At 39.4% G+C, this 25,683-nt stretch overlaps 1 protein-coding gene across 2 annotated transcripts; it reads left to right on the top strand.

Moving 5' to 3' along the window:
- Positions 1-602: 602 nt before the first annotated feature.
- Positions 603-25,158, top strand: LOC107386403 (adhesion G-protein coupled receptor G4). 2 transcript variants are annotated; one of them, XM_070555688.1, is made up of 32 exons: positions 603-1,032; positions 6,733-6,806; positions 7,358-7,423; positions 8,132-8,206; positions 8,350-8,420; positions 8,532-8,615; positions 15,411-15,466; positions 15,748-15,781; positions 15,862-15,899; positions 15,975-16,105; positions 16,188-16,260; positions 16,448-16,506; positions 16,626-16,667; positions 16,760-16,827; positions 16,898-16,938; positions 17,036-17,075; positions 17,158-17,192; positions 17,301-17,425; positions 17,508-17,628; positions 17,707-18,581; positions 19,151-19,352; positions 19,509-19,665; positions 20,722-20,886; positions 21,173-21,295; positions 21,383-21,428; positions 21,505-21,608; positions 21,691-21,815; positions 21,899-22,270; positions 22,343-22,626; positions 22,737-22,838; positions 24,652-24,771; positions 24,888-25,158. In XM_070555688.1, exons 1-32 carry the CDS (start codon positions 947-949, stop codon positions 24,989-24,991), a joined length of 4,098 nt encoding a protein of 1,365 aa, XP_070411789.1. In that variant the 5' UTR covers positions 603-946; the 3' UTR covers positions 24,992-25,158. The 2 variants fall into 2 exon arrangements, with proteins under 2 accessions (XP_070411789.1, XP_070411788.1); XM_070555687.1 differs by lacking the exons at positions 603-1,032; positions 6,733-6,806; positions 7,358-7,423; ... (1 more) ...; positions 8,350-8,420; positions 8,532-8,615 and having other exon boundaries at positions 12,857-15,466.
- The last annotated feature ends 525 nt before the right edge of the window (positions 25,159-25,683 follow it).

The following is a 25,683-nucleotide window of genomic DNA, read 5'->3' as shown; positions in this document are numbered from 1 at the left end:
AACAAATGCTGTTGCCTAGCAGACAGAGAGGGCGGAGCCTCTAACAAATACACACACACAGGCTCACAACGGCATTGTGACATCATAAGGACCAGTTTACATCATAGCATACCTCTTAGCCAATAGCGGTGGCAGATTTAAATTCTAATGCAGTGCAGAGTTTTTACCTGACAACGGCACAACACTGACAGTTTTAGGCAGAAAATTAAAATTTTAACTAAAATGCACTAAAGTACAAAACTATTGACTACACGTGTCTGCAGCACGATTAGACACGCATTTATATAGTTTATCAGCAATAAAAAGTAGACTTGGGGGTGACTTGCTCTTTAATATTAGGACACACTGGGCTTCCTTGATATAATAAAAGTCACTCAAAGCTTGCAGTACCAAACATGTTTCATGCATGATTCCTTACAGCACTCCTTTTTGTGTTTAATAGTGAGTTCACCTGTTTAATGACAGCTTCAAAGGTCTGAACAATAAAAGTATGGCGGTGCCGCTCCTCAGTCACATTCCTGATCGAGCTTTGCAGTGTTGCCGTGGAAACAGTGTTTCTGTCAGCTTTATCACTGACAAATGTTGGGACACACCCTGAGGCACACCTTAAACTTCAAACAAAATAGAAACAGCTTTTTTCTTTCTTACCAAAAGTGCTCCAGCAACCCTGACGCTGTAATCGACACGCTGCCTGACGGAGTACAGCCACACTTCTGGAATTTTGTTGAATAAACCAGACGCCTTCTCGTTACGAGTGCCGTTCAGATGCTGAGTGAGACATACTTGAACTAAAATGAATGCAGCGACCTGCTGACGATTCAGGGGCGTGCCTCAGCTTTTGATGCTGCCGGGGACAAAGAGTGAACACTTCAATTAGCACCAGTTAGGCTGGCGTCCACGGCCATGTTCGTGGTTTAGTATTATTCACATTCTGTCGTGGAAAGTTATGTTTATTAGAAATGAAGAAGTCGTGGGAACCCCTGGCATTTCAAGCAGATCTTCTCGCTGGCTCACGTTGGGTCCGCCAGTCAGGTAACGCTCTGCTGCTGGTCTTTCTGTTTTCTGTCAATTTAAAAGATTTATTTTCCAAACAAGCCAGAATTTCATGTGTTCTTTAAAAAGTTGTTTTCTCCAAATGTTTTGATTTTTCTTTGGTTTTTGGAGTCTCGTTTTAAGTCTGTGTACCTGATCAAAACAGCATGATTTGTGAGTTTCTACTAAAATTAAAATGGACAAACAGAAGACAACAGAAATATGGCACACCTAAAAAAAATCTGCAGCTGATGAGACAACTGTAGGTCAGATGGTCTTCACAGCTCCAGGGAAATCACCTGGGTGAAGATGGAATATTCTTTATTCCCATCCCACTGTTTAGTTGGTCTTTTTCTATATATTTAATAAAAGATGTCTGGCTTTGTGACGATCTGCTGGTAACAAAGAGTCGCATTTTCTGGCAGTACGAAAAGGTCAGACAGAGTCAAACAGGTTTTTTAATTCCAGTTGGCATTGCACTCATTATAGGCGGCTGAAGGAAAAACAAACCTCTGATGACTACAGAAGGACTAGAGTACAGGTGGTGTAGCCTAAACGTCAGGAACACAGAGGAAAACAAAATCTCATAATCTGTAAAGATACCTGAAGTGTGAATGCACAGCAGGACGGATTAATAAACCAGGTCCAGGTGTGCAGAACAAACAAAACGTTCACCCGTTCACCATAAAGTGCATCCAACATGAGTGAACAGTTCAAACACACAAACGTTCACAATAGAAATAGACATTATATTAACTTGTTTAATAGATTAATCAACATTTATGAGTACAATAATTATTCTTTCTATGACATTAATTACTTATTATTTATTATTTATGTGATCCAAGCTGTCTAACTTGATAATAGTATTAAACTCACTCACTCACTCACTCACTCACTCACTCACTCACTCACTCACTCACTCACTTCTTTTCTAAATCGCGTACATGATGTCATTGTTGCTTTTTGATTTTCACAATAAGATGCCCCCCAAAACTCACTGGTGTCCATAATCAGCCAATAATTAGTGTGACTGTTATTATTGGGGGGCTGCGCAGTGGAGCAGTGATTAGCACCGTTGCCTTGCAGCAAGAAGGTCCCAGGTTCAGATCCCAGGCCGGGGTCTTTCTGCATGGAGTTTGCATGTTCTTGTGCATGTGTGGGTTCTCTACCAGTACAACAGCTTCCTCCAACAGTCCAAAAATATGACTGTCAGGTTAATTTTTCTCTCTAAAATATCCTTAGGGTGTACCCCACTTGTTTGCCCAAAGACTGCTGGAGATAGGCACCAATCCCCCACAACCCTGAGTGGATAAGCGGGAACAGAAAATGGATGGATGGTTTTATTAGGGCTCAGCCAGCCTGCATCTCAAATATAATTTCTTTTTCCTAGGTCTGTGACCACACCATTACTTAGAGTGGGTTCATGCTAGCAGCAACAGATGTATAATTGGGACAGAAGTAGCTCAGGAGGTAGAGCAGGTTCTCCAGTAATTGGAAGGTTGCTGGTTTGATCCTGCCACCCACCAGAGAATGCTGCTGTTGTGTCCTTGGGTAAGACACATAACCTGCCTTGCCTACTGATGGTGGTTGAAGGGACCGGTGTTCAGCAGGCCTCGCCTCTGTCAGTGCGCCCCAGGACAGCTGTGGCCACATCGTAGCTCATCCCCACCAGCGTGTGAATGGGTGAATGACTGATTGTGTTGTGAAGCACAATACAAATACAGGCCATTTCCATTTTACAGTAACAGTTCTTAAATGTCCTCCTTTCACTCTCAAAATGGGAATATTTTATCTAATTAAAAAGCCAAAGTTTTAATTGTATCCATTAACTATAATTGTTCCAGATAAATTGGTGTCAGCAAGTCAGACCTGCACAAAAATCAGAACTGACACCCAAACCCAAAACATGTCTGAACAGAACACCACTTTTAACAAACCAGCGGACAAAGACTAAATCTAATCATAAAACCTCTGAAATGTGACACAAGGTTCAACTATCTCATTGAATTTTTTTTTTTTTGCTGAAAAGCTGAATAAGTTCAACAAACATAAATGTTGATCTGAAAAAGATCAAGTCCTACCTGAACAGGACTTTGGTTAATATTTAGGGAAAATACATTTTATAACATAGATAAAGAAATATTCATTGCTTTACTTTGATATAGGGACTAAAGTTGTTTCTACCAAATTGTTAACATTCCAGTAAAATGCAAGGCATTCATATTTATAGAACACATTTCAGATGAACATATGAATGAGTTTCTCTAGGTCTTTTCTGGACATGAGACCTCAGAGTCATGTTATTTGATGAAATTGATAAAATGCTGATCTAGTTATAACCATAATGTGACCAGTGAAGCTCAGGTCTGAATCAATTATTCTATTCCAGTTTATTTATATGGCTCATTTAAAAACAGCTAACAACCCTATAACACCAAGATTTCTAACTTGAGTCTTTGACTTTATTCATTTGGCGCCAAGTTGAGCAATAACCTCCATTATATCATTTTTATTTCCAAAGACAATAACTTCCATCTTGTCTTTCTTTAACTGGAGGATATTTGACTGCATCCACTCATTAACTTGCTCCAAACACTGCCAGAGTGAGTCTAAGGGACCACTGTCACTAGGTAATAGAGCTAGGTAGATCTGGAAGTCATCTGCATATCTATGACAGGCAATGTTGTTATTGTGTATGACCTGAGCCAGGGGGAGCATGCAGACATTGAAGAGCAGTGGTCCAAGAATTGAACCTTGGAGGACCCCACGTGTCATGGTGATCAGCTTTGATTTGTGATCACCAACAGAGACAACATAACCCCTGTCTTTGAGGTATGATTGGAACCAACTATGGACTGTGCTTGATAGTCCCACCCAGTTTATGAACCTATCAAGTAGGGTGTTGTGGTCCACAGTATCAAAAGCTGCACTGAGACTGAGCATCATCAGAACATATGTTTTGCCTCAATCTGTATTAAGACAAATATAATTCAATACCTTAATCAGTGCAGTCTCAGTGCTGTGGTGTTGTCTAAAGCCTGACTGAAAACCATCCAGGAGGTTGGTTGTCTCCAAAAAAGTTGTTCAGCTGTAACAGCATTTTCAATAATTTTCCCAAATAGAGGGAGAATAGAGATTGGCCTGTAGTTCTATGGGAGCCCATGAGGACAAAACTTATTTACTGATTTGTAACATCAACATATATGCTGGACAATGTGTTTCCATAAACTCCAATTATAAATTTTTGAGCCAAAATGGGAGATGGCCACCACCGCCATTTTGTCCGTGTCACAGGTTCCGTCAAACCTACACAATTCCAAAAAAAGGAAAAGAGGTGGAGTTGAGGGTGGGGCTGTAAGGCTGGGATCAAATGACGACACCCGTCGAACTGAAGCGATGTAGCTACAAGCTAACCCAAAGCTATGCGGAGGTGGGAGCTAAGCTAACGGAGGTAGCAACCTAGCTACAACCGGAGTTAACTGTGCACAACACTGGAGCTTCTGAGTCAGAGATACGCCGGGCTGACCGTTGGGTGGAACACAGAGGTCTCCCGAGAGCTCCACAAGCCGGCAGCTGCGCAGCAGACAGGCGCCGCTGCGATCAGAGATGCGCCGAGCTGCCGCTGGGGAGAACCGGGTGGAAAACATCGGTTTCCATCCGAGAGCTCCACAAGCCGGCAGCCCGCGCAGCAGACAGGCAGCGCGATCAGAGATGCGCCGAGCTGCAGCTGAAGGTAGGGGACCATAGCGATAGTCGGAACCCAGCTCCACCAACATGTCATATTTCAACCCATTTTCAACAATGCAGCGTTAAGTTAAATGCACTGGGTTTTACCCTATTACATTTAAATGTCATGGTTAAACAGTACATGTTAAAATCTAAGCTCAGCTTGGCAGTGACCTAAAATACATAAATATAATTTTACTTACCGAAAAAAATGAAGTGGAGACTCCTTGGACGCTCTATTAGTGCAATTAATGCCACATCAAGTCATTGTGTCCAACAATTGAACAAGTAATATCCACACAAATTGCACTAACGCTACAACTAATGGTCTAAGTTGAGAGACTTAAAATGGCGGAACTGTTTTCAGGCGAGGCCGAGGCTCAGACTGAGGCCCTTCCACGGAGCTAGCTCTGCGGTCACGTGGGTCTGATGCTCATTAATTATACAGAATTTTAGGCTTTTAATACACTTAAACAGAAGAGTGAGAAAAAAACATCACCCCCCTCAGAGTTGTCATGAGTGTAAACTAGATAATTTAAACCAAAAACATGTTTTTGAACCAGGCTGTAAACACATTTATTTCTGCTGTGAAATTGGTATTTTTAACATGGGAGACGATGAGAATTTGCTCGCTTCTGACACCAGCCCCTAGCAGATGAAGGTGGAACTGCAATTTTAGTTACTTCCGTGTTGGCTTCACTTTCAGACCCAAATTATGGGGGCTTGATTTGTAACAAATGGTTGCAAAACTTTCATCATTCTTAAATGTTGTTTTACACATTTACCTCTTCACTTGTTGCCAGTGATGAAAGGGAGTCTGATGTACTTGTTATTTAGCTAAAGTTTGCACTCCCCAGGGCATTTTGACCCTAATGGGCATCCGTTGGTAAGGTCTTACTCAAACACAAAAATATTGCTTGCTTGCAACAATTTAGTTATCTACTGCCCCCCATCGCCTGGAAAAATACACACTGTCACTTGAAATCAGAGTTGCACTCTAAAGTTTTCATAGTGATCTGGTGGGTTATTTTTTTTCTCCATTTACGCTCAGCTTTCCCTCGTTCTCTTTTCTGATTGGTAACTGATTTAGGGAACTTCCATGGAGCTCTTGGTTTGCCAGTGGCAAATTTGACCTTTTTGGGTGCAATGGGTCAAACCAAAGTAATTAATGAAATAACTTTACAGGATTTTATCTAAATAAATAAAATATTTCATAAATTGTAACACAACACACCAACAGAGGTGTCTAGTAGTAAAACCAAACGTGTTCTACAATTACAAAATTTGTATAATTCAATAAAAAATTCTGTAAAATTAATCTTTTAAGAAATATTAATTTACAAGAGTCTGAAGCAGATAGCAGCACAACATATTTGAGTTGTCCTTGTGTTGTTATTCTTGTATAAACAATCACATATTAAAATATTTAACATTATTTGTAGAACAACTCAGCAGAATTCACAATGTCTTACCAGGATCTGGATGCATGTTGATTAATTTGTGGTTGTTTTTTTATCCTGTGTGTTTTCCCACTTGTTAGGTTAATGATATTACTGTACTTTTGGGAATTAGTGACTTATTTTACAATTAGATAGAGGTGATTTCCTGTTCTTTTATTTGCCTTTGTGATTTGCAAACTTGGAAAAATAACACACGAGACTGTAAAGCATTACCACATCATCTGTTTATTTTCAGATAAACTGTACTATGCTTTTAAGGCATTTAATTAGAACAAAAAACATCATAGGAAAACAAATGTTCCATGTGAAATGTAGTCTTTAATCCAGTATTTAATCTAGTATTTTGAATTTCTACAGAACAGATAAGAGAGACGATGAGAAACTAAGATCTGATATAACAGGATTTTGTTATTTATGTGTGTGATGACTGTCAGTCAAATCAAACTTTGAACAATTTTTTTATTTAAATAAACACTTAAAAGGTGTTATAACTGTATTTGTTACATTACAGAGAGAAGAAGTCAAGGTCCCTGTTTTCATGTCCACTGTTGTTGAAGACGTACTTGCTAATCATCATCCTGGCAGGTAAAATCTGACGTAAGGGCTAAACAAAGGTAGCACACAATGGAGCTGACGTATCCGTCAGCCTTATCTGGTCTAACAACTCAGCTCCATTTATGAAGCACAATGTGTTGAGTTCCTTTCTAATTTACACTAAAACTTGTTGATCTGGTCTGACTGCGCGTTGTCCTGAAGTGTGTGTCAAAAACTGTGAAAGATTAATAGCTGCTGCACAATCTTTGAATAGTCAAAGTTGGACTGCCTGTTTTTGTACATTCTGTGCTACAAAGATATTTGATTGGGCAATCAGGAAGAATTAGGGACAGAATCACAACCTCGACTGAGACGTTTGTTTAATGTCAGGAAGATCTGAAGATGTGTCTGTAATCTACATCAGATAATTGTTGCATTTCACTGGAGTCAAAGGCAGCAATGAAGGGCATGCGTGAGTCTGAGGAGGAACATGTGTCTCATGAGAAATTTCATCCAGATTGAACAGATAAATAAATAAAACATAAACTTTGACTTGATGTACAGACACATGTGTAATTAGATCAGGTTCATTTTTCTTTCAGGACACGCTTTTGGCATCAACCCCCATAACTCCAACCCCACCACTCCAGCAGCTGCACAGACTTCAGGTAAATTCAACAGAATATTAAGAATCAAGTATTTACAGTCACTAAAACAAGCACAGGATTAGATCTCACCCTAGGGGGGTCATACAGTGTTGTCTGACAGATCTAAAGGAAAACCAGAATTAGGCTGAAATCTTTAAAAGACAAACAACAGATTTTAGTCTCACTGAGAGAAAAAAAATTGCCTGACAAGCCATCCAGTATATGTAAGTATACATTCTGGGCTGGCTATGACTCAGACAGAGCTTGGTTGTGGGGTGGAATTCACAGCTGTCTTTCAGACTGTATTTGCAACATGGACAGCACTAGGACCAATCAGAGCAACAAACAATGTCACATTTTCATCACTATGGCAATCAGTCAAGAGGGCAGCATTGAACACCATAGAAGAAGAAGCAAATTCACCCTTTTTCTAAGTAATCTGCTTATGTCTCTTAGAAAAGCCCAGGTCCACATAGTCCATACTCGATGCCAAAGCCATATCAAACGAACGTCGATCCTGAGCTGACGCCATTTTGTAGTTTGTTATGTTGCAGCTCTCGCACTGAGCCCGCATAACGTCTCTCTCAAACATGGAGCGTTGTGATTGGCCAGAACTAAATCAGTTCAGTCCAGTGGTAAACCTGCTGAGGCCACAATTTGTCTAGATTTCTAGGTTAAGAAAAACACTGAACTGTTACAGATTAAGAACTGTATTGTCTCTCTAATTAGTTGAAGCTTCAGCTAATCCATCATCTGCTGCTCCTTCCACCATTCCTATTTCCACAACGTCTGTACAGACATCAGGTAAACCAATGACTGAATAACTGACGACTCATTGTTTCATCCATGTCTTTGTTATTAGATTAGCATGTCATGCGTTTATTCATATCTTTGTTGCTGATTAAGATTTGATTTTCTTTTCTTTTTTTATTTTTTTTTTGCTTTAGTATTTTATTTCCTCGATGTCACTGTGGATGTAACTGGACAGAAAAAAAATGAATCGGAAATTATTACCTGGGTATGTATGGAAATGAATACACAAAATACCAGATCGGATTAGATTACTTCAAGATTGAAAGTCTAACTTGTTAAAGAAATAAAGATCGTCATATTATGTTTTTTTTCTCAGCTGGATCAGCTGTTCCAAACCAGTCTAACAAGCTGCTTGTCTCCAGACACTCAAGCAACAGCCGCTGCTGCAAAGACTTCAAATGTAACAACAACACAACAAATTTACAATGTTACAACAGAAATTCCTACAACAGTACTAAACAACAGCGTAACCACAAATGCAACGTCATCACCATTAAATGACCATAAAACAATAATTAATGCAACATTAGATATAACCAACACAACCATAGTTCCAGAGAAAACGTTGAATGTCACTAACACAACCGATGCTCCAGCTACAACGGTAAATGTCATCAACACAACCGATGCTGAAGCTCCAATGGTAAATGAGACCAACACAACCAATGCTCCAGCTCTAATGGTAAATGTGACCAACATGACCGATGCTGCAGCTCCAACGGTAAATGTGACCAACACAACCAATACTGCAGCTCCAATGGTAAATGCCATCAACACAACCAATGCTGCAGCTCTTATGCTAAATGTGAGCATCACAACCAATGCTCCAGCTTCAATGGTAAATGTCATCAACACAACCGATGCTGCAGCTCTAATGGTAAAAGTGACCAACACAACCGATGCTCCAGCTCTAATGGTAAATGGGGCCAACACAACCAATGCTGCAGCTTCAACGGTAAATTTCATCAACCCAACCAATGCTCCAGCTCTAATGGTAAATGTGACCAACACAACCGATGCTCCAGCTCTAATGGTAAATGCGACCAACACAACCGATTCTCCAGCTTCAACGGTAAATGTCATCAACACAACCAATGATGCAGCTCCAATGGTAATTGAGACCAACACAACCAATGCTCTAGCTCCAACGGTAAATGTGACCAACACAACCAATGGTCCAGCTCTAATGGTAAATATGACCAACACAACCAATGGTCCAGCTCGAATGTTAAATGTGACCAACACAACCAATGCTCCAGCTCTAATGATAATTGTGACCAACACAACCGATGCTCCAGCTCTCATGGTAAATGTGACCAGCACAACCGATGCTCCAGGTTCTACAGTAAATGTCATCAACACAACCGATGGTGCAGCTCCAATGGTAAATGAGACCAACACAACCAATGCTCTAGCTCCAACGGTAAATTTGACTAACACAACCAATGCTCCAGCTCTAATGTTAAATGTGACCAACACAACCAGTGCTCCAGCTCTCATGGTAAATGTGACCAACACAACTGATGCTGCAGTGGCAACAACCTTAAATGTCATCAATACAAACAATGGTCCAGTGACAATATTAAATGTCACCAACACAACAAATGCTCAACCACCAATGTTAAATGTAACCAACACAAGTGATGCTCCAGTGACAACAATCTTAAATGCCACCAATACAATTGATGCTCAAGCTCCAACATTCAATGTAACCATCACAACAGATGTTCAAGCCCCAACAACGTTAAATGTCACACACACAATTAATGCTCCAGCTCCAACAATCAATGCCACCAGCACAACTGATGCTCTAGCTCCACTGTTGAATGTAACAAACAAAACCAATGTTCCAGCTCCAACATTAAATGTAACCATCACAACAAATGTTCCAACCCCAACAACGTTAAATGTCACCAACACAACTGATGCTGCAGCTCCAATGTTTAATGTAACCAACAAAAGTAATGCTCCAGAGACAACAACATCAATTATCATCAAAGCAGCAAATTCTCCAGTGACAACAATCCTAAATATCACAGATAGAGATTTGGCTGCAACAAAAGTAGTCATATTAAATGATACCAAATCAACCACAGCTGAAACAGCAACAACAATTGGCAACAAAACAACTGTCTCTGCACTAACAACACCAATAAATGGCAATGAAACAACATCCTTAAGTGGCAACAGAATAACCACAGCTTCAACAACAATATTGTTATCTGACAACATGGTAACTACTGCTACCCCAAGAACTTTAAATGTTAACACAACAGCAGCAACAACAATGCTAAAAAACAATAAAATCACCATTTCAGCTAGAGCAGAATTAAATGGCAATGAAACAACTGCAGCAGCAGCAACAATATTCAATGGCAACAAAATAAATGCAACAACAACTTTGAATGGGAACATAACGACAACAGCAGCAACAAAAATATCTAGTGGGAAACAAACTACTACAAATGCAACAACATCAAATGGCAATGAGATGACAACAGCAGCAACAAAAATATCTAGTGGGAAACAAACTACTACAAATGCAACAACATCAAATGGCAATGAGATGACAACAGCAGCAACAACAACTATGTTAAATGGAAACAAAATGACTACAGCAGCAACAGCAAAAACAACTGTGTTAAATGGCAATAAGATAACAGAAAGAACAACATTAAATGGTAACAGAACAACTGCAATAGCAACAACAACGTTAAATGGGAACCAAACTACTACAGCAACAAAAACATTAAATGGCAATGAGATAACAGCAGCAGCAACTAAGTTAATTGGGAACCAAACAACTACAGAAGCAACAACAACAATGTTGAATGGATATGTGATGACAGCAGCAACAACAACGTTAAATGGCAATGTGATAACAAGAGCAGCAGCAACATTAAATGGGAACAAAACGATTACATCAGCAACAACAACTATGTCAAATGGCAATGAGATGCCAACAACAGCAACAACAACGATAAATGGGCATCAAATGACTACAGCAGGAACTACAATGTCAAATGGCAATGAGATGACTACAGCAGCAGTAACAAAATTAAATGGGAACCAAACGACTACAGCAGCAACAACAACAACGTTAAATGGCAATGAGATGACTACAACAGCAGCAACAATGTTAATTGGGAACCAAACAACTACAGAAGCAACAACAATGTCAAATGGCAATGAGATGACAACAAAAGAAACAACAACTGTAAACGTACAACTAACAACTACAGCTGCAACAAGAAAAATGTCAAATGGCAATGAGATGACAACAGCAAAAACAACATTTAATGGGAACCAAACGACTACAGCAGCAACAACAACAATGTCAAATGGCAATGAGATGACAACAACAGCAACAACTACGTTCAATGGGAACCAAACGACTACAGCAACAACAACATTAAATGGCAATGAGATGACAACAACATCAATGTCAAATGGCAATGAGATGACAACAACCGCGACAACATCAATGTCAAATGGCACTGAGATGAAAACAACTGCAACAACATCAATGTCAAATGGCACTGAGATGAAAACAACTGCAACAACATCAATGTCAAATGGCAATGAGATGACAACAGCAACAACATCTATGTCAAATGGCAATGAGATGACAACAGCAACAACATCAATGTCAAATGGCAATGAGATGACAACAGCAACAACATCTATGTCAAATGGCAATGAGATGACAACAGCAACAACATCTATGTCAAATGGCAATGAGATGACAACAACAGCAACAACATCAATGTCAAATGGCAATGAGATGACAACAGCAACAACATCAATGTCAAATGGCAATGAGATGACTACAGCAACAGCATCAATGTCAAACGGCAATGAGATGACAACAGCAACAACATCAATGTCAAATGGCAATGAGATGACTACAGCAACAACAACATTAAATGGCAATGAGATGACAACAACATCAATGTCAAATGGCAATGAGATGACAACAACCGCGACAACATCAATGTCAAATGGCAATGAGATGACTACAGCAACAACATCAATGTCAAATGGCAATGAGATGACTACAGCAACAACATCAATGTCAAATGGCAATGAGATGACAACAGCAACAACATCAATGTCAAATGGCAATGAGATGACTACAGCAACAACAACATTAAATGGCAATGAGATGACAACAACATCAATGTCAAATGGCAATGAGATGACAACAACCGCGACAACATCAATGTCAAATGGCACTGAGATGAAAACAACTGCAACAACATCAATGTCAAATGGCACTGAGATGAAAACAACTGCAACAACATCAATGTCAAATGGCAATGAGATGACAACAGCAACAACATCTATGTCAAATGGCAATGAGATGACAACAGCAACAACATCAATGTCAAATGGCAATGAGATGACAACAGCAACAACATCTATGTCAAATGGCAATGAGATGACAACAGCAACAACATCTATGTCAAATGGCAATGAGATGACAACAACAGCAACAACATCAATGTCAAATGGCAATGAGATGACAACAGCAACAACATCTATGTCAAATGGCACTGAGATGACAACAACAGCAACAACATCAATGTCAAATGGCAATGAGATGACAACAGCAACAACATCAATGTCAAATGGCAATGAGATGACTACAGCAACAGCATCAATGTCAAACGGCAATGAGATAACAACAACAGCAACAACATCAATGTCAAATGGCAATGAGATGACAAAAACAGCAACAACAATAATGTCAAATGGCAATGAGATGACAACAGCAACAACATCAATGTCAAATGGCAATGAGATGACAACAGCAACAACATCAATGTCAAATGGCAATGAGATGACAACAACAGCAACAACTACGTTCAATGGGAACCAAACGACTACAGCAACAACAACATTAAATGGCAATGAGATGACAACAACATCAACGTCAAATGGCAATGAGATGACAACAACCGCGACAACATCAATGTCAAATGGCAATGAGATGACAAAAACAGCAACAACATCAATGTCAAATGGCAATGAGATGACAACAGCAACAACATCAATGTCAAATGGCAATGAGATGACAACAACAGCACCATCAGTGCCAAATGGCAATGAGATGACAACAACAGCAACAACTACGTTCAATGGGAACCAAACGACTACAGCAACAACATTAAATGGCAATGAGATGACAACAACATCAATGTCAAATGGCAATGAGATGACAACAACCGCGACAACATCAATGTCAAATGGCAATGAGATGACAACAGCAACAACATCTATGTCAAATGGCAATGAGATGACAACAACAGCAACAACATCAATGTCAAATGGCAATGAGATGACAACAGCAACAGCATCAATGTCAAATGGCAATGAGATGACAACAGCAACACCATCAATGCCAAATGGCAATGAGATGACAACAGCAGCAACAACAACAATGGTAAATGGGCATCATATGAATACAGCAGCAACAACAACAATGTTAAATGGCAATGAGATGCCAACAACAGCAACAACAACTGTAAATGAGCAACAAATGACTACAGCAGCAATAACAACTATGTCAAATGGGTTTGAGATGACAACAACAGCAACAACAATGTTAAATGGGAATCAAACGACTACAACAGCAACAACTGTAAATGAACAACAAACAACTATAGCAGCAACAACAACAACAATGTCAAATGGCAAAGAGATGACAGCAACAGCAACTGTAAATGAGCAACAAACAGCTACAGCAGCAACAACAACAAAGTCAAATGGCATTGAAATGACAACAACAGCAACAACAATGTTAAATGGGAACCCAAAAACTATAGCAGCAAAAATAACAATGTTAAAAGACAATGAGATGACAACAGCAGAAAAAACAATGGTAAATGGCTATGAGATCACAACAACAGCAACAGCAATGTTAAATGGGAACCAAACGACTATGGCAGCAAAAATAACAACTTTCAACGACAATGAGATGACAAAAACAGCAACAACAACTGTAAATGAGCAACAAACAACTACAGCAACAACAACAACAATGTCAAATGGCAATGAGATGACAACTGCAGTGACAACAACTGTAAATGAGCAACAAACGACTATAGCAACAAAAATAACTATGTTAAAAGACAATATGATGACAACTGCAGTGACAACAACAACAATGTCAAATGGCAATAAGATGAGAACAGCAACAACAACTGTAAATGAGCAACAAACAACTACAGCAGCAACAACAACAATGTCAAATGGGAACCAAACGACTATGGCAGCAAAAATAACAACTTTAAAGGACAATGAGATGACAAAAACAGCAACAACAACAACTGTAAATGAGCAACAAACAACTACAGCACCACCAACAACAATGTCAAATGGCAATGAGATGAGAACAGCAGCAACAACAACTGTAAAGGAGCAACAAACAACTACATCAGCAACAACAACAATGTCCAATGGCAATGAGATGACAACAACAGCACCAACAACTGTAAATGAGCAACAAACAACTACAGCAGCAACAACAACAATGTCCAATGGCAATGAGATGACAACAACAGAACCAACAACTGTAAATGAGCAACAAACAACTACAGCAGCAACAACAACAATGTCCAATGGCAATGAGATGACAACAACAGCACCAACAACTGTAAATGAGCAACAAACAACTACAGCAGCAACAACAACATTGTCAAATGGCAATGAGATGACAACAGCAGTAACAACAACGGTAAATGAGCAACAAACACCCACAGCAGCAACAACAACAGTGCCAAATGGCAATGAGATGACAACTGTAGCGACAACAATGTTAAATGGAAACCAAACAACTACAAGAGGAACAACTGTAAATGAGCAACAAACAACTACAGCTGCAACAACAACATTGTCAAATGGCAATGACATGACAACAACAGCAACAACAACAACAATGTCAAATGGCAATAAGATGACAATAACAGCAACAACTGTAAATGAGCAACAAACTACTACAGCAGCAACAACAACAATGTTAAATGGCAATGACATGACAACAGCAGCAACAACAATAATGTTAAATGGAAACAAAATGACTACTACTACAACAGCAAATCCAACTAATACTATATCTTCAAAGCAGAATTCAAGCTCATCATTGATTTCACAAGTAATATCTTTGGTAACTGCAGTATCTAATGTTGTGCAGATAGCTGCTTCCCCAAATCGCGTGAAACGGCAAATCAGTGACAACCTTCAAAGCAGGTATGACGGCAAATATGCTTAAACAATATTGAATGAATGACTAAATGAAAGAATGAAAGATCCAGTCATTGCCTTGAGTTTTGTCATGACAATAAGGGCACGTTTCTAATGTAAACTTCTGATTTTAAACATCCAACAACCCTACAGTAGCAACAATGATGAGAATGTTTCTTATACAGCTAAAATAAATAGATTTTGTTTTGTTCATTTTAAACGCATGAATCATGTTTCTGCAATAAGTCAAGTTACTCAATAAAGACATGAAAAAAATTTTCTTTCAGTTTTATCCGTACTGACACAAGTCTCTTATTTCAAGTAAGTTCATGTTTAAACATGTCACCGATATTCACTATAAACAGGTGTTGTGTAATCCTGATTGATTTTTGTTTAAACAGGGAATAGAAGTTTCGTGTGCTCTAAAAACTGAAATAAAGTAAGTATGATAAAGGATTCTCAATCGGTGTCACTGCAACAAACGTGTTTCACTAATATGGATTTAATAATTCAGCAACACTAGGTGCTCTGTGGTGCTGAGGCTAAACCAGACACTACCTGCTTGCTGCATCCTCCAAACACTCTGTGCAGCCAGTAGGAATTCTCCTAACATCAGCGTGGTGGGAAACAGAGCTGATAAAACAAGTGAGTACTGCATATTTAAAAGAAAACGTTACTAACCACATGACCTCCTTTTATTTAGTAAACCCTCTGATGCTCTGAACAGGTTCACTTCAGCAGTGCAGCAGTAATCCAGAGGAAAACAGCTGCATTTATTCTGGTTCACTAAATGCATTATGGTGAGTTTACAGATCGTGCAGACAATATATATATATATATATATTTTTTTTTTTCTTTTTTTTTTTTTTTTACATATTTGTTTTGTGTGTGTGTGTGTGTGTGTGTGTGTGTGTTGAGTTTGTCTTGATTAATGAAAAAATGAAAATAAGATTTATAAATTAAGTTTTTTATCTTGTCCTCTAACAGTGAAGAGTCTGGGCCTTTTTACACTGTTCCAGCAAATAACTCAGCAAACTGCAGTGCAGGTGAGCTCTTAACACAACTAAAGTTGACCACAAAATTAAACATGAATTAAAACATTTAAAATGTTTATTTTAAAACAAAAAGTTATTTAGTGAAATAAATCATTATTCTCTGATGGTAGTTTCAGGCAACTGCAGCTGTTCAGCTTATTGCAACAGATCTGGTTTGTGTTTTACTACCTTATATATATAATTTTTTATCATAATGAATGCAATCTGAACGATTTAAACAAATTAACTGTGTTTCTGGTTTTAGACGCCTACTACACCTTTTCATTTTTAATACAAGATCCCATGATGAACTCTTCATACATCTCCTCCCTGGTAAAAATCCCATCACTAATTTACTGTTTATCAAGCAGCATGGAGCAGTAATATTAACTAATTCCTGCAGATTTCTACCCTGAAACAAACAGTTTGCTTTGACAGCATGAGGTAAGTCTCGTGTTTTGTCAACCACAGAAATAACGTGTTCAAGAAATGTTGTGTAAAATGTAACATAAATTGCATGTTTTCTAATATTTCTGTGCAGTAGTACATGTCTGTCATCCATTATTGCATCTAAATACAAGGTAATCAGACTAATATACCTGAATAGTATAAGTATTGAAACTTTTCTGCTATATTTCCCAATAAGTGTATGTTTTACCACAGAATGCCAGTGTGGTCTGTGAACAGTCTGCAACATTGTGAGTCATTGATACTAAATCTTGTTTGAGTGTAGTACTTTTGTACTTGAACACATCTGTAGCAGTTAAACAATAATATCTGTAATGTATTTCTCTTGCTTTTTAAAGTCAAAGCTGCAAAGGGATTTTAGGTTTTGGGCACGAGATCCCGATCTGTTCAGTAGCAGCAGCTGTGAGGAATGTGTTTCAGCTGGAAGAACAGATCCTTTTCACAGGGGAAGTGAGACGAGCAGGTGAGTGGATTTTTCACTGATAATTAGAAATACGATCACTTGGATTTAAATAACGTGTGGTATCTCATTTCATGTCTCTTAGCAATTTGTGGAAATCTGAAAGTCAGCAACGACCCACTGGACTCCCAGTTCACCTGGACTGACAGTAACCTGAAACCTGCAAACTTCTGTACACAAGCACAGAACCCTCACACCCTCGCATGGTTTGTGACCTTTCAAAAAAACATCTGCATTGAACATAACTGTCACAATTCAGATTTTAATTGTTTTTTTTTTTGTAGTCAAAATGGAACAAATTTGATTGTGCAGCTGGACGAGTTGTGTGATGCAAGTGTTGTGTCAACTACAACAAACCCATCAACCTCACAGCCAGACGCCAATGTTACAACCTCACAGCCAAACATGACAACCTCACAGCCAGACACCAATGTTACAACCTCACAGCCAAACATGACAACCTCACAGCCAGACACCAATGTTACAACCTCACAGCCAAACATGACAACCTCACAGCCAGACACCAATGTTACAACCTCACAGCCAAACATGACAGCCTCACAGCCAGACACCAATGTTACAACCTCACAGCCAAACATGACAACCTCACAGCCAGACACCAATGTTACAACCTCACAGTCAAACATGACAACCTCACAGCCAGACACCAATGTTACAACCTCACAGCCAGACACCAACTTTACATCCTCCCAACAAAACAACAATGTGACAACCTCACTGCCAGACACCAATGTTACAACCTCCCTGCCAGGTAATGTTACTACCGGCCAACAAGACACCAATGTTACAACCTCCCAGCAAGACAACAATGTTACAACCTCCCTGCCAGGTAATGTTACTACCGGCCAACAAGACACCAACGTTACAACCTCCCAACAAGACAACAATGTGACAACCTCACTGCCAGACAACATGACAACCTCCTTACCAAGTAGCATGACTACCTCACAGCCATATGCCACTACCCTGTCTCAAAATGAGACAGCATTCACCCCAAAGCCACCAGCAACAACTCAACCAAACACAACAACAACAACAAAGCCACTACAAAATACAACAAGAAGCCCAGAAAAGACAACATCTGCTGACAGAAGCACAGCAACAACAATCACTACAACTAACTCTGGGAACTCTTCAGGTAGTTTGACCTCGGCAAGTTCAAGTGTTTTCCACTCGTGGTTTGACGTTTTTTAAAGCAATTTGAAAAAGTAATCAGCTTCTTCAATGCTTCTGTTGTTCTGTTGCGATTTAAATGCTGTGAACAAATGAATCTAATCCGTTGTAGCTCAGTGTCGGTAAAAGTGACATTTTTTGTTTGAAAATGTAAATTGGCTGTAGCAGTTATCTAAAGCTGGGATGACTTCTAAAGCTGTGGACAGTGATGTGGACAAAAGATCACGAGTGGAGTTAATACTGGATTTTTACTGGAGAAACTTCATCTGAGCATCACTCAGAATACCATTACCTACATGTGATGGGTTCACTGATGACATCATTTTACCTTTTTGCCTTTCACCATTTGGTTATAAAAACGCTTGCATACAAACCTAAATATTTCCTTAAACCAGCATGACTTTGAAATAGAAAACATACATTAAAAATCTCAGAATATCTTCATTGCAATTTAGGATAAAGATTAAAAGTTCCATTTGACTTACATGTTAGTGTATTGCATCACAAATAACTTTAAAATTTTGTTTACTGCAGCTGAAAGTCAGGCCGACCGACTGCTGCAGATGACCGGAGACATGTCTAACCTGACCTCTGCAGATTTAGAAAATCTGGTCTCTGAACTGGAGAAACTTCTGTCAGGTCCAACTGTGAGCCTGGCTCTGGGAAACATCTCCATCCATGTTGTCAGCAATCTGTTGGGCGCCTCACCTGAGAAGATGTTGGGCTTCTCCAGAAGGTTAACCATACTCCCTCAGTGTTTCGTAAAATATGATCTTATCAAAGAACCGATTGGAACAAATGTCCTGTTATTAAATGCTGAAATGACTAAATAAAAATGCTTCATCACAGTGATGACTGGAGCCTGCAATGATGACTTGTTTTTCTCCAACAGGATAATTGGGATTGTTGACACGGTGGGGTTGAAGCTGGTAGTTGGAGCAAAAGCTGAGACCCTGTTGTCTCCAGCATTGGCGCTGTCAGTGAAACCAGCAGATGGAGCTCATTTTCAAGAAGCATCTTTTTCCATCTCAGATCCAAACAATGTACAGGTGAGAAAATCACTGATGTGTGATCTAAACATAGTTGGCACTTCTGTTGAAAGAATTCTGTAAAATGTTACTTACTCGGTGGCTATCTTGCTTGTAGGAGCTCTTTAATCATTGAAAAGTTTTGACCTAATCCTAACCCTAACCCATGACACACAAGATACAAAAATAAAAGGTTTTGCATACTTTTACAAAACAAGTCAATTCAAGTATTTCATTTTTCAACAAGAGATAGAGCTGTAAAATATAATGCAAAATAAATGAACTATGGAGCTAGGATTGAGACAATATTCAATGTAACTTGTACCAAGTTTTGTAACTTGGAACATGTTTCATGACATGTAACTTTGGATTCGTAACTTGTAACTTTAGTTTTCTAACTTGTAATTCTCAATTTGTACTTGTATTTCTTGTTTTGTAACAGGAACATTGTATTTTGTACATGTATTTTTTATTTTGTAAAAGCAAACTTTTATTTTGTACATTTACTACTCATTTTGTAACATCACACATTCATTCAGAAACATGAAACTTTCGGTTTTTAACTAGCAGACTTCCAAAATAAAAAAAAATCAATGTACATGTTTGAAATCAAAACTCTCAAAACACACATTTCATTCTAAAGGTACAAACCTCAAATCTACAATGTTACAAATAATTTTGTCTCAATTCTAACTTCGGTGGGAGGAACTTGGGTGGAACCAATGAGAGCACTAGTCTTAGCTACCAATCACATTTCTCGAATTCCTGTCCAATCATTGGGAGAATTACAAGTTAGAAAACTAAAGTTACAAGTTACGAATCTAAAGTTACATGTCATGAAACATGTTCCAAGTTACAAAACTTGGTACAAGTTACATTGAATATTGTCCCAATCCAAGCTCCATAATGAACCGCCTTTTCCATATGGGCTCTGTATGTGAAAACATGCAGCTGGGTAAATAAGTAAGACACAACAATCTGTTAGGTAAATAAAGATGCTGACCGTCTGAAGGTTTTCATTTGCACCGAAGGAGAATGTTCTCTAATTCTCTGTCTCTTTGTATCTGTGTGCTGCAGACCCGAGCAAACTCTAGGCTGAAAAGAAGTGTGGCGGCAGTTTCCTCCATCCCTCAAGGCTCCATCACACTACCTTCTACTCTCACACAGAATCTAACTAGCGAGGAACAGAACCAGGTCTCCAGACTCCAGTTCAACTTCTATCAGAAGAGCACGCTGTTCCAGGTTATATGCTTAACCATATTCTGTAATAGTGCTCCAGGAAATATACCAAACCATCTTCTTTAACAATGTTCCAGGTTATATACCAAGCCATCTTCCTTAATAGTGGTCCAGGTTATATGCTTAACCATCATTAGTTAAGAAAATGCACCATTGACAATCCAAATTTTTTTATATGTTACAGAAAATTATCATTTCTTTTTAAATACATAAAGTTTCTGTTAAATGGAAACATTTTAAAAGTGTACAGAGTTGGAACTCACTATGCTGTCTTTGAACGGCCCCGCAGGACCAAGCGTTAGGTCAGCGTAAACTCAACAGTGGGATTATTGGAGCCAGTGCTGCCAATCTGTCCATCAGAGGGCTGCAGGACAGGGTGATAATCCGTCTGAGAAACACAGTACCGGTTCCAGTAAGGCAACAACTCTTGTCTCTTTCTTTTTGTAATGCTGAAGAACCTAAAAACTGATAAGTGTGTCTCTGTTTCTCTGAACTACAGGCTAATTTTGTAGCAACTTGTGTTTTCTGGGACTTCAGATTGAAGAGTGAGTTGGTTTTAACAATAGGGATGTTTGGTTTACATAATGCCAGCTAAAGACGAGCCGTGTTTTCTGCTTGCAGATGGATCCGGTGGTTGGAATTCAAATGGCTGCATCGTCCAAAACACAACAGACAATGAGACTATTTGTGGATGCAACCATTTAACCAGTTTTGCTATCCTGCTGGTAAAAAAATGGAACAATTACTTATTCTGTTTCTGCTATTAATTCCACTTTCTGATATTTTTTACCCGATATTGCCTTTAAGGACATCTCCAGGCAGCCTACAATCAGTCTTGTTCAGAACACCATCCTCACCTTCATCACATATATCGGATGTGGAGTTTCGGCCATCTTCCTCTCCTTAACTCTCTTAACTTATTTGGCTTTTGGGTGAGTTTTCCACTATTTAGCCATATTTTTTTCTTTATTCAGCTGTTTTTTTAAATGTTGTCTAAACTATTTGCCCCATACAGAAAGTTGCGTAAAGACATCCCATCTAAGATTCTGATTGAGCTGTGCTTCGCCCTGCTCTTCCTCAACCTGGTCTTCCTGGTGGATGCGTGGCTGTCTCTTTATCCGGATGCCATGGGCCTTTGCATCTCTACAGCCTGGTTCCTTCACTACTTCCTGCTGGTTGTCTTCACCTGGATGGGGCTGGAGGGTGTCCACATGTACTTGGCTATTGTGAAAGTCTTCAATAACTTCATGTCACACTACATGCTGAAGTTCTCCCTGGTGGGCTGGGGCGTCCCCATGCTTGTAGTCATCATCGTCATTGCAATAGACAAAAATAACTACGGCCTTGTGTCCTACGGAAAGTTTGTAGATGGGACTTCTGATGATTTGTAAGTGGTTGGAGAGGTTTATTTACAGTGTTCATTTAAAAAACTAACTTCATTCTTTCTTCTCTTTAACAGCTGCTGGCTAAAAAACGATATTGCCTTCTACGTCGCAGTAGTAGCCTACTTCTGTGTCATTTTCGTCTTCAACTTCATCATGTTCATTATAGTTCTGGTCCAGCTGCATCGGGTCAAAAATCAGAATCCTCACAATAATAAGCATCGTACAACAATTCAGGATGTGCGCAGCGTGATCGGGATATCCATCCTCTTAGGCCTCACTTGGGGCTTTGCCTTTTTTGCCTGGGGGCCTCTTAATCTGGCCTTCATGTACCTCTTTGCCATCTTCAACTCTCTTCAAGGTGGGCTTTCTGATCATTCATCTATCTATTCTCTGTGACTGTCAGATCCAGACAACATGTTTTAGTGTAAATCTTGGGCGTGTGACACCAGATATCTCGGTGCTTTGCAGGTTTCTTCATATTTGTCTTCCATTGTGCGGTGAAGGAGACCGTGAGAAGGCAATGGAGGACATATCTGTGCTGTGGCAGAATGAGGCTTCTAGAAAACTCAGGTTGGACTAACTTTCTCTTGAAGTGTTCTGATGGAAGTAAAATACTTTTGTAATGAGATTTAAAGTGTTATAGCGAATCTACTGAACAAGATAACGTGCAAACATGGTCACGGAACAACTAGCTCGCATCTGCTGGAATTAGAAACCCGCATTGCCAGAGGAAACTTGAGAGCGCCAAACACCAGTCATCGTTTTCTACGTCCACACGTCTTTACTCGACTACTAAAATAGTCGTTTGTGGCAGCCCTATTGACGATTAGTCGACTAATCGTGTCATTCATAAAATGTTAGCTTATTGCACCAGGATGCTCTAATATATCCATCATTAGCTTCTAGTGAGAGGTGTGACCAGCTATGTGCCATCTAATAAGACAAGATGATAGCTTATCAAACAACTTTAACTTTCTAACCCGTTAATACAAATGTGGCAGAGTGAACATCCTGTCACAATATCCCGATTGATCATGCGCCCTGGCTACTTGGCCAAGGGGATGTCCCTTTGGCTGACGGGTTAGCGCGCATGACTCTCACCCGGGAGTCTGGGGATCGAATCCCGCCCGGGCCCTCGTTTCTCCACCTTGCCACACAAATGCTTCAGTCAGATAAAGGTAGGTACCGAAAACCAAAAATAAGTTGTACACAAAAATGACTTGTGTTCACAAGAGGCATGGTGGCAAGGTTGAAGCGCTTCATCTTCCAATCTTAACACAGGAAATGTCAGAACACACCAAGGTACGCCTCCGTAGCACGTCTGGTCAACATGTCAGCAGTCAGAGGATCATCGACAGCTCTGAGGGTCTGCTTAAGCGTAAAGATAAAATATATTAAAGTTAGTTTATTTACCAGATTAATAATTCTGTTATATCAAATAATGTTGGTTAAGATTTAACACAAAGAAAATGTTTTAAAAAATATTAGTTTCTTGATTGTTCAGCTAGCAACCTTAAAGTTTGTTTCATTTTTCATTTCCATCATGGTGGTGAAATGGAATCAGCCTGGTAGTTGTCGTGGTAACCTGGGTTGAATTACTCTCTGAAACTTTGATACCGACCGTGTACAGGAGTCTCTCGTGACCAACATGCTCACAACGGTCTCAGGTCGTTAGCTTGATGAGGTGTGCACGTAGCAAACTCATCTATTGAAGAGGAGCACTTTTACTAACACTGTAACATCGCGGAATGAAATCAATCATTAGTATTTTTAAATGGAGCAAAAATATGTGACATACAAACGTGTTCCAAAGGTAATAACATCGCCACTGCTACTGGTGTTGCTACAGCTGTTAGCGGCTAACAAGGTAAACTTACCGAGGCGACTCTTTCTTCTCCGCCATGGCGTGCTTCCTCTTAAGGTGCTCGTGCATCGCCGATGTGCTCCCGTGAAAGGAGAGTCTCACTTTGCAGAGTTTGCACTCTACAGGCCTTTCTTTAGAATTTGTATAATGCTCCCAAACTTTTGAGCTACGTTGCAGACTCGCCATGTTTTCTTTCTGTGGTGACAAAGGCTGATCTGGATGGCCACTACTGCGCATGCGCCTCGGAGCTAAAGCGGCGGCTGAGCAGAGGCAGGAAGCAACCGTCGAACGTGCTGCATTTATAAAATGTTTATAAAATAAACTACAAGTCAACTATTAAATTAATAGTCGACTATTTTATTTGTCAACGCCGTCATGACGAGTCGACTAATCGTGCTGCCCTAGTTCGATGCTGCCGTGTTATTGGCAGAGCTTTTTAGACATGAAAATATTTGAAGCTAATTTGTTTTCCAAATTTGCTATTGCAGCTTTAATCTTGTATTTTTGGCTTTTCTTTAGAGTGGAGTCGTACTGCAACACAGAAAACCACAAAGAGGTCCCCTCTGACGTCTGTTCACTCCTCACACAACTCCCCCAGATCCTCTTCATTTCTTGTCAGCAACTCTTCAAATGGCATCAGTAAGACAGGACTCTGTTTACCAGCTGTATTCTACTGCACGATGTTTAGTATGGGCCACATAAAAATAAGGAGAATAGCTTCATTAATTCTGCTTATTTATCATGGTACGTTGCAGGTAGTCCTTTTAGCGATCGAACCATCACAGCTGATGAAGATCCAGGAAGTGACGTGGTTCTCAATGAGATCAACAACCAGTACAGACACCAACATACATCCTGATCCAACTAAAACACTAAAATATTATTACATGTAAATAAGCAGAGTAACTTATTTATATTTTATAAAGTTGACTAAAAGCACTTTTTAAGCAAAAAGCACATTATTTGTATTGCATGTTACTTTTACAAAGAACCTTATTCTCTCTCTCTCTCTCTCTCTCTCTCTCTCTCTCTCTCTCTCTCTCTCTCTCTCTCTCTCTCTCTCTCTCTCTCTCTCTCTCTCTCTCTCTCTCTCTCTCTCTCTCTCTCTCTCTCTCTCTCTCTCTCTCTCTCTCTCTCTCTCTCTCTCTCTCTCTCTCTCTCTCTCTCTCTCTCTCTCTCTCTCTCTCTCTCTCTCTCTCTCGCAATAAATATACGTATCAAGTTAAACCCGGGGGTCTCTTGTCATTCACTTTAATAAATGTTTTAAATGAAAATAAGAATTTTGAGATGACAGTTGTTTAAAGATCCACTTTGTTTCTGCATCCGCTCATCAATCCCATTAGATGTCACTGAGGAATGGTTATTTACTTAGAACAAATATACTAATGCACCAAAAACCATCCATTTTAACTTTGAATAAAATACTATAATAATCATATTACAAGCTAAACAGTCTTTTGCATAAGAAGGTGGTGTTTGGTAGGTTGGAGTCGTCCTCCATCCACAGGCTTGTGTCATGTACATCAGTTAAAATCAGAAGTTGTTGTTTTG

The sequence above is a fragment of the Nothobranchius furzeri genome, chromosome 10 (genome assembly GCF_043380555.1).
Source record: "Nothobranchius furzeri strain GRZ-AD chromosome 10, NfurGRZ-RIMD1, whole genome shotgun sequence".
Lineage (NCBI taxonomy): Eukaryota > Metazoa > Chordata > Actinopteri > Cyprinodontiformes > Nothobranchiidae > Nothobranchius > Nothobranchius furzeri.
The sequence above is the reverse complement of the archived record's forward strand: the minus strand, read 5'-3'. Positions and strand labels throughout refer to the sequence as shown.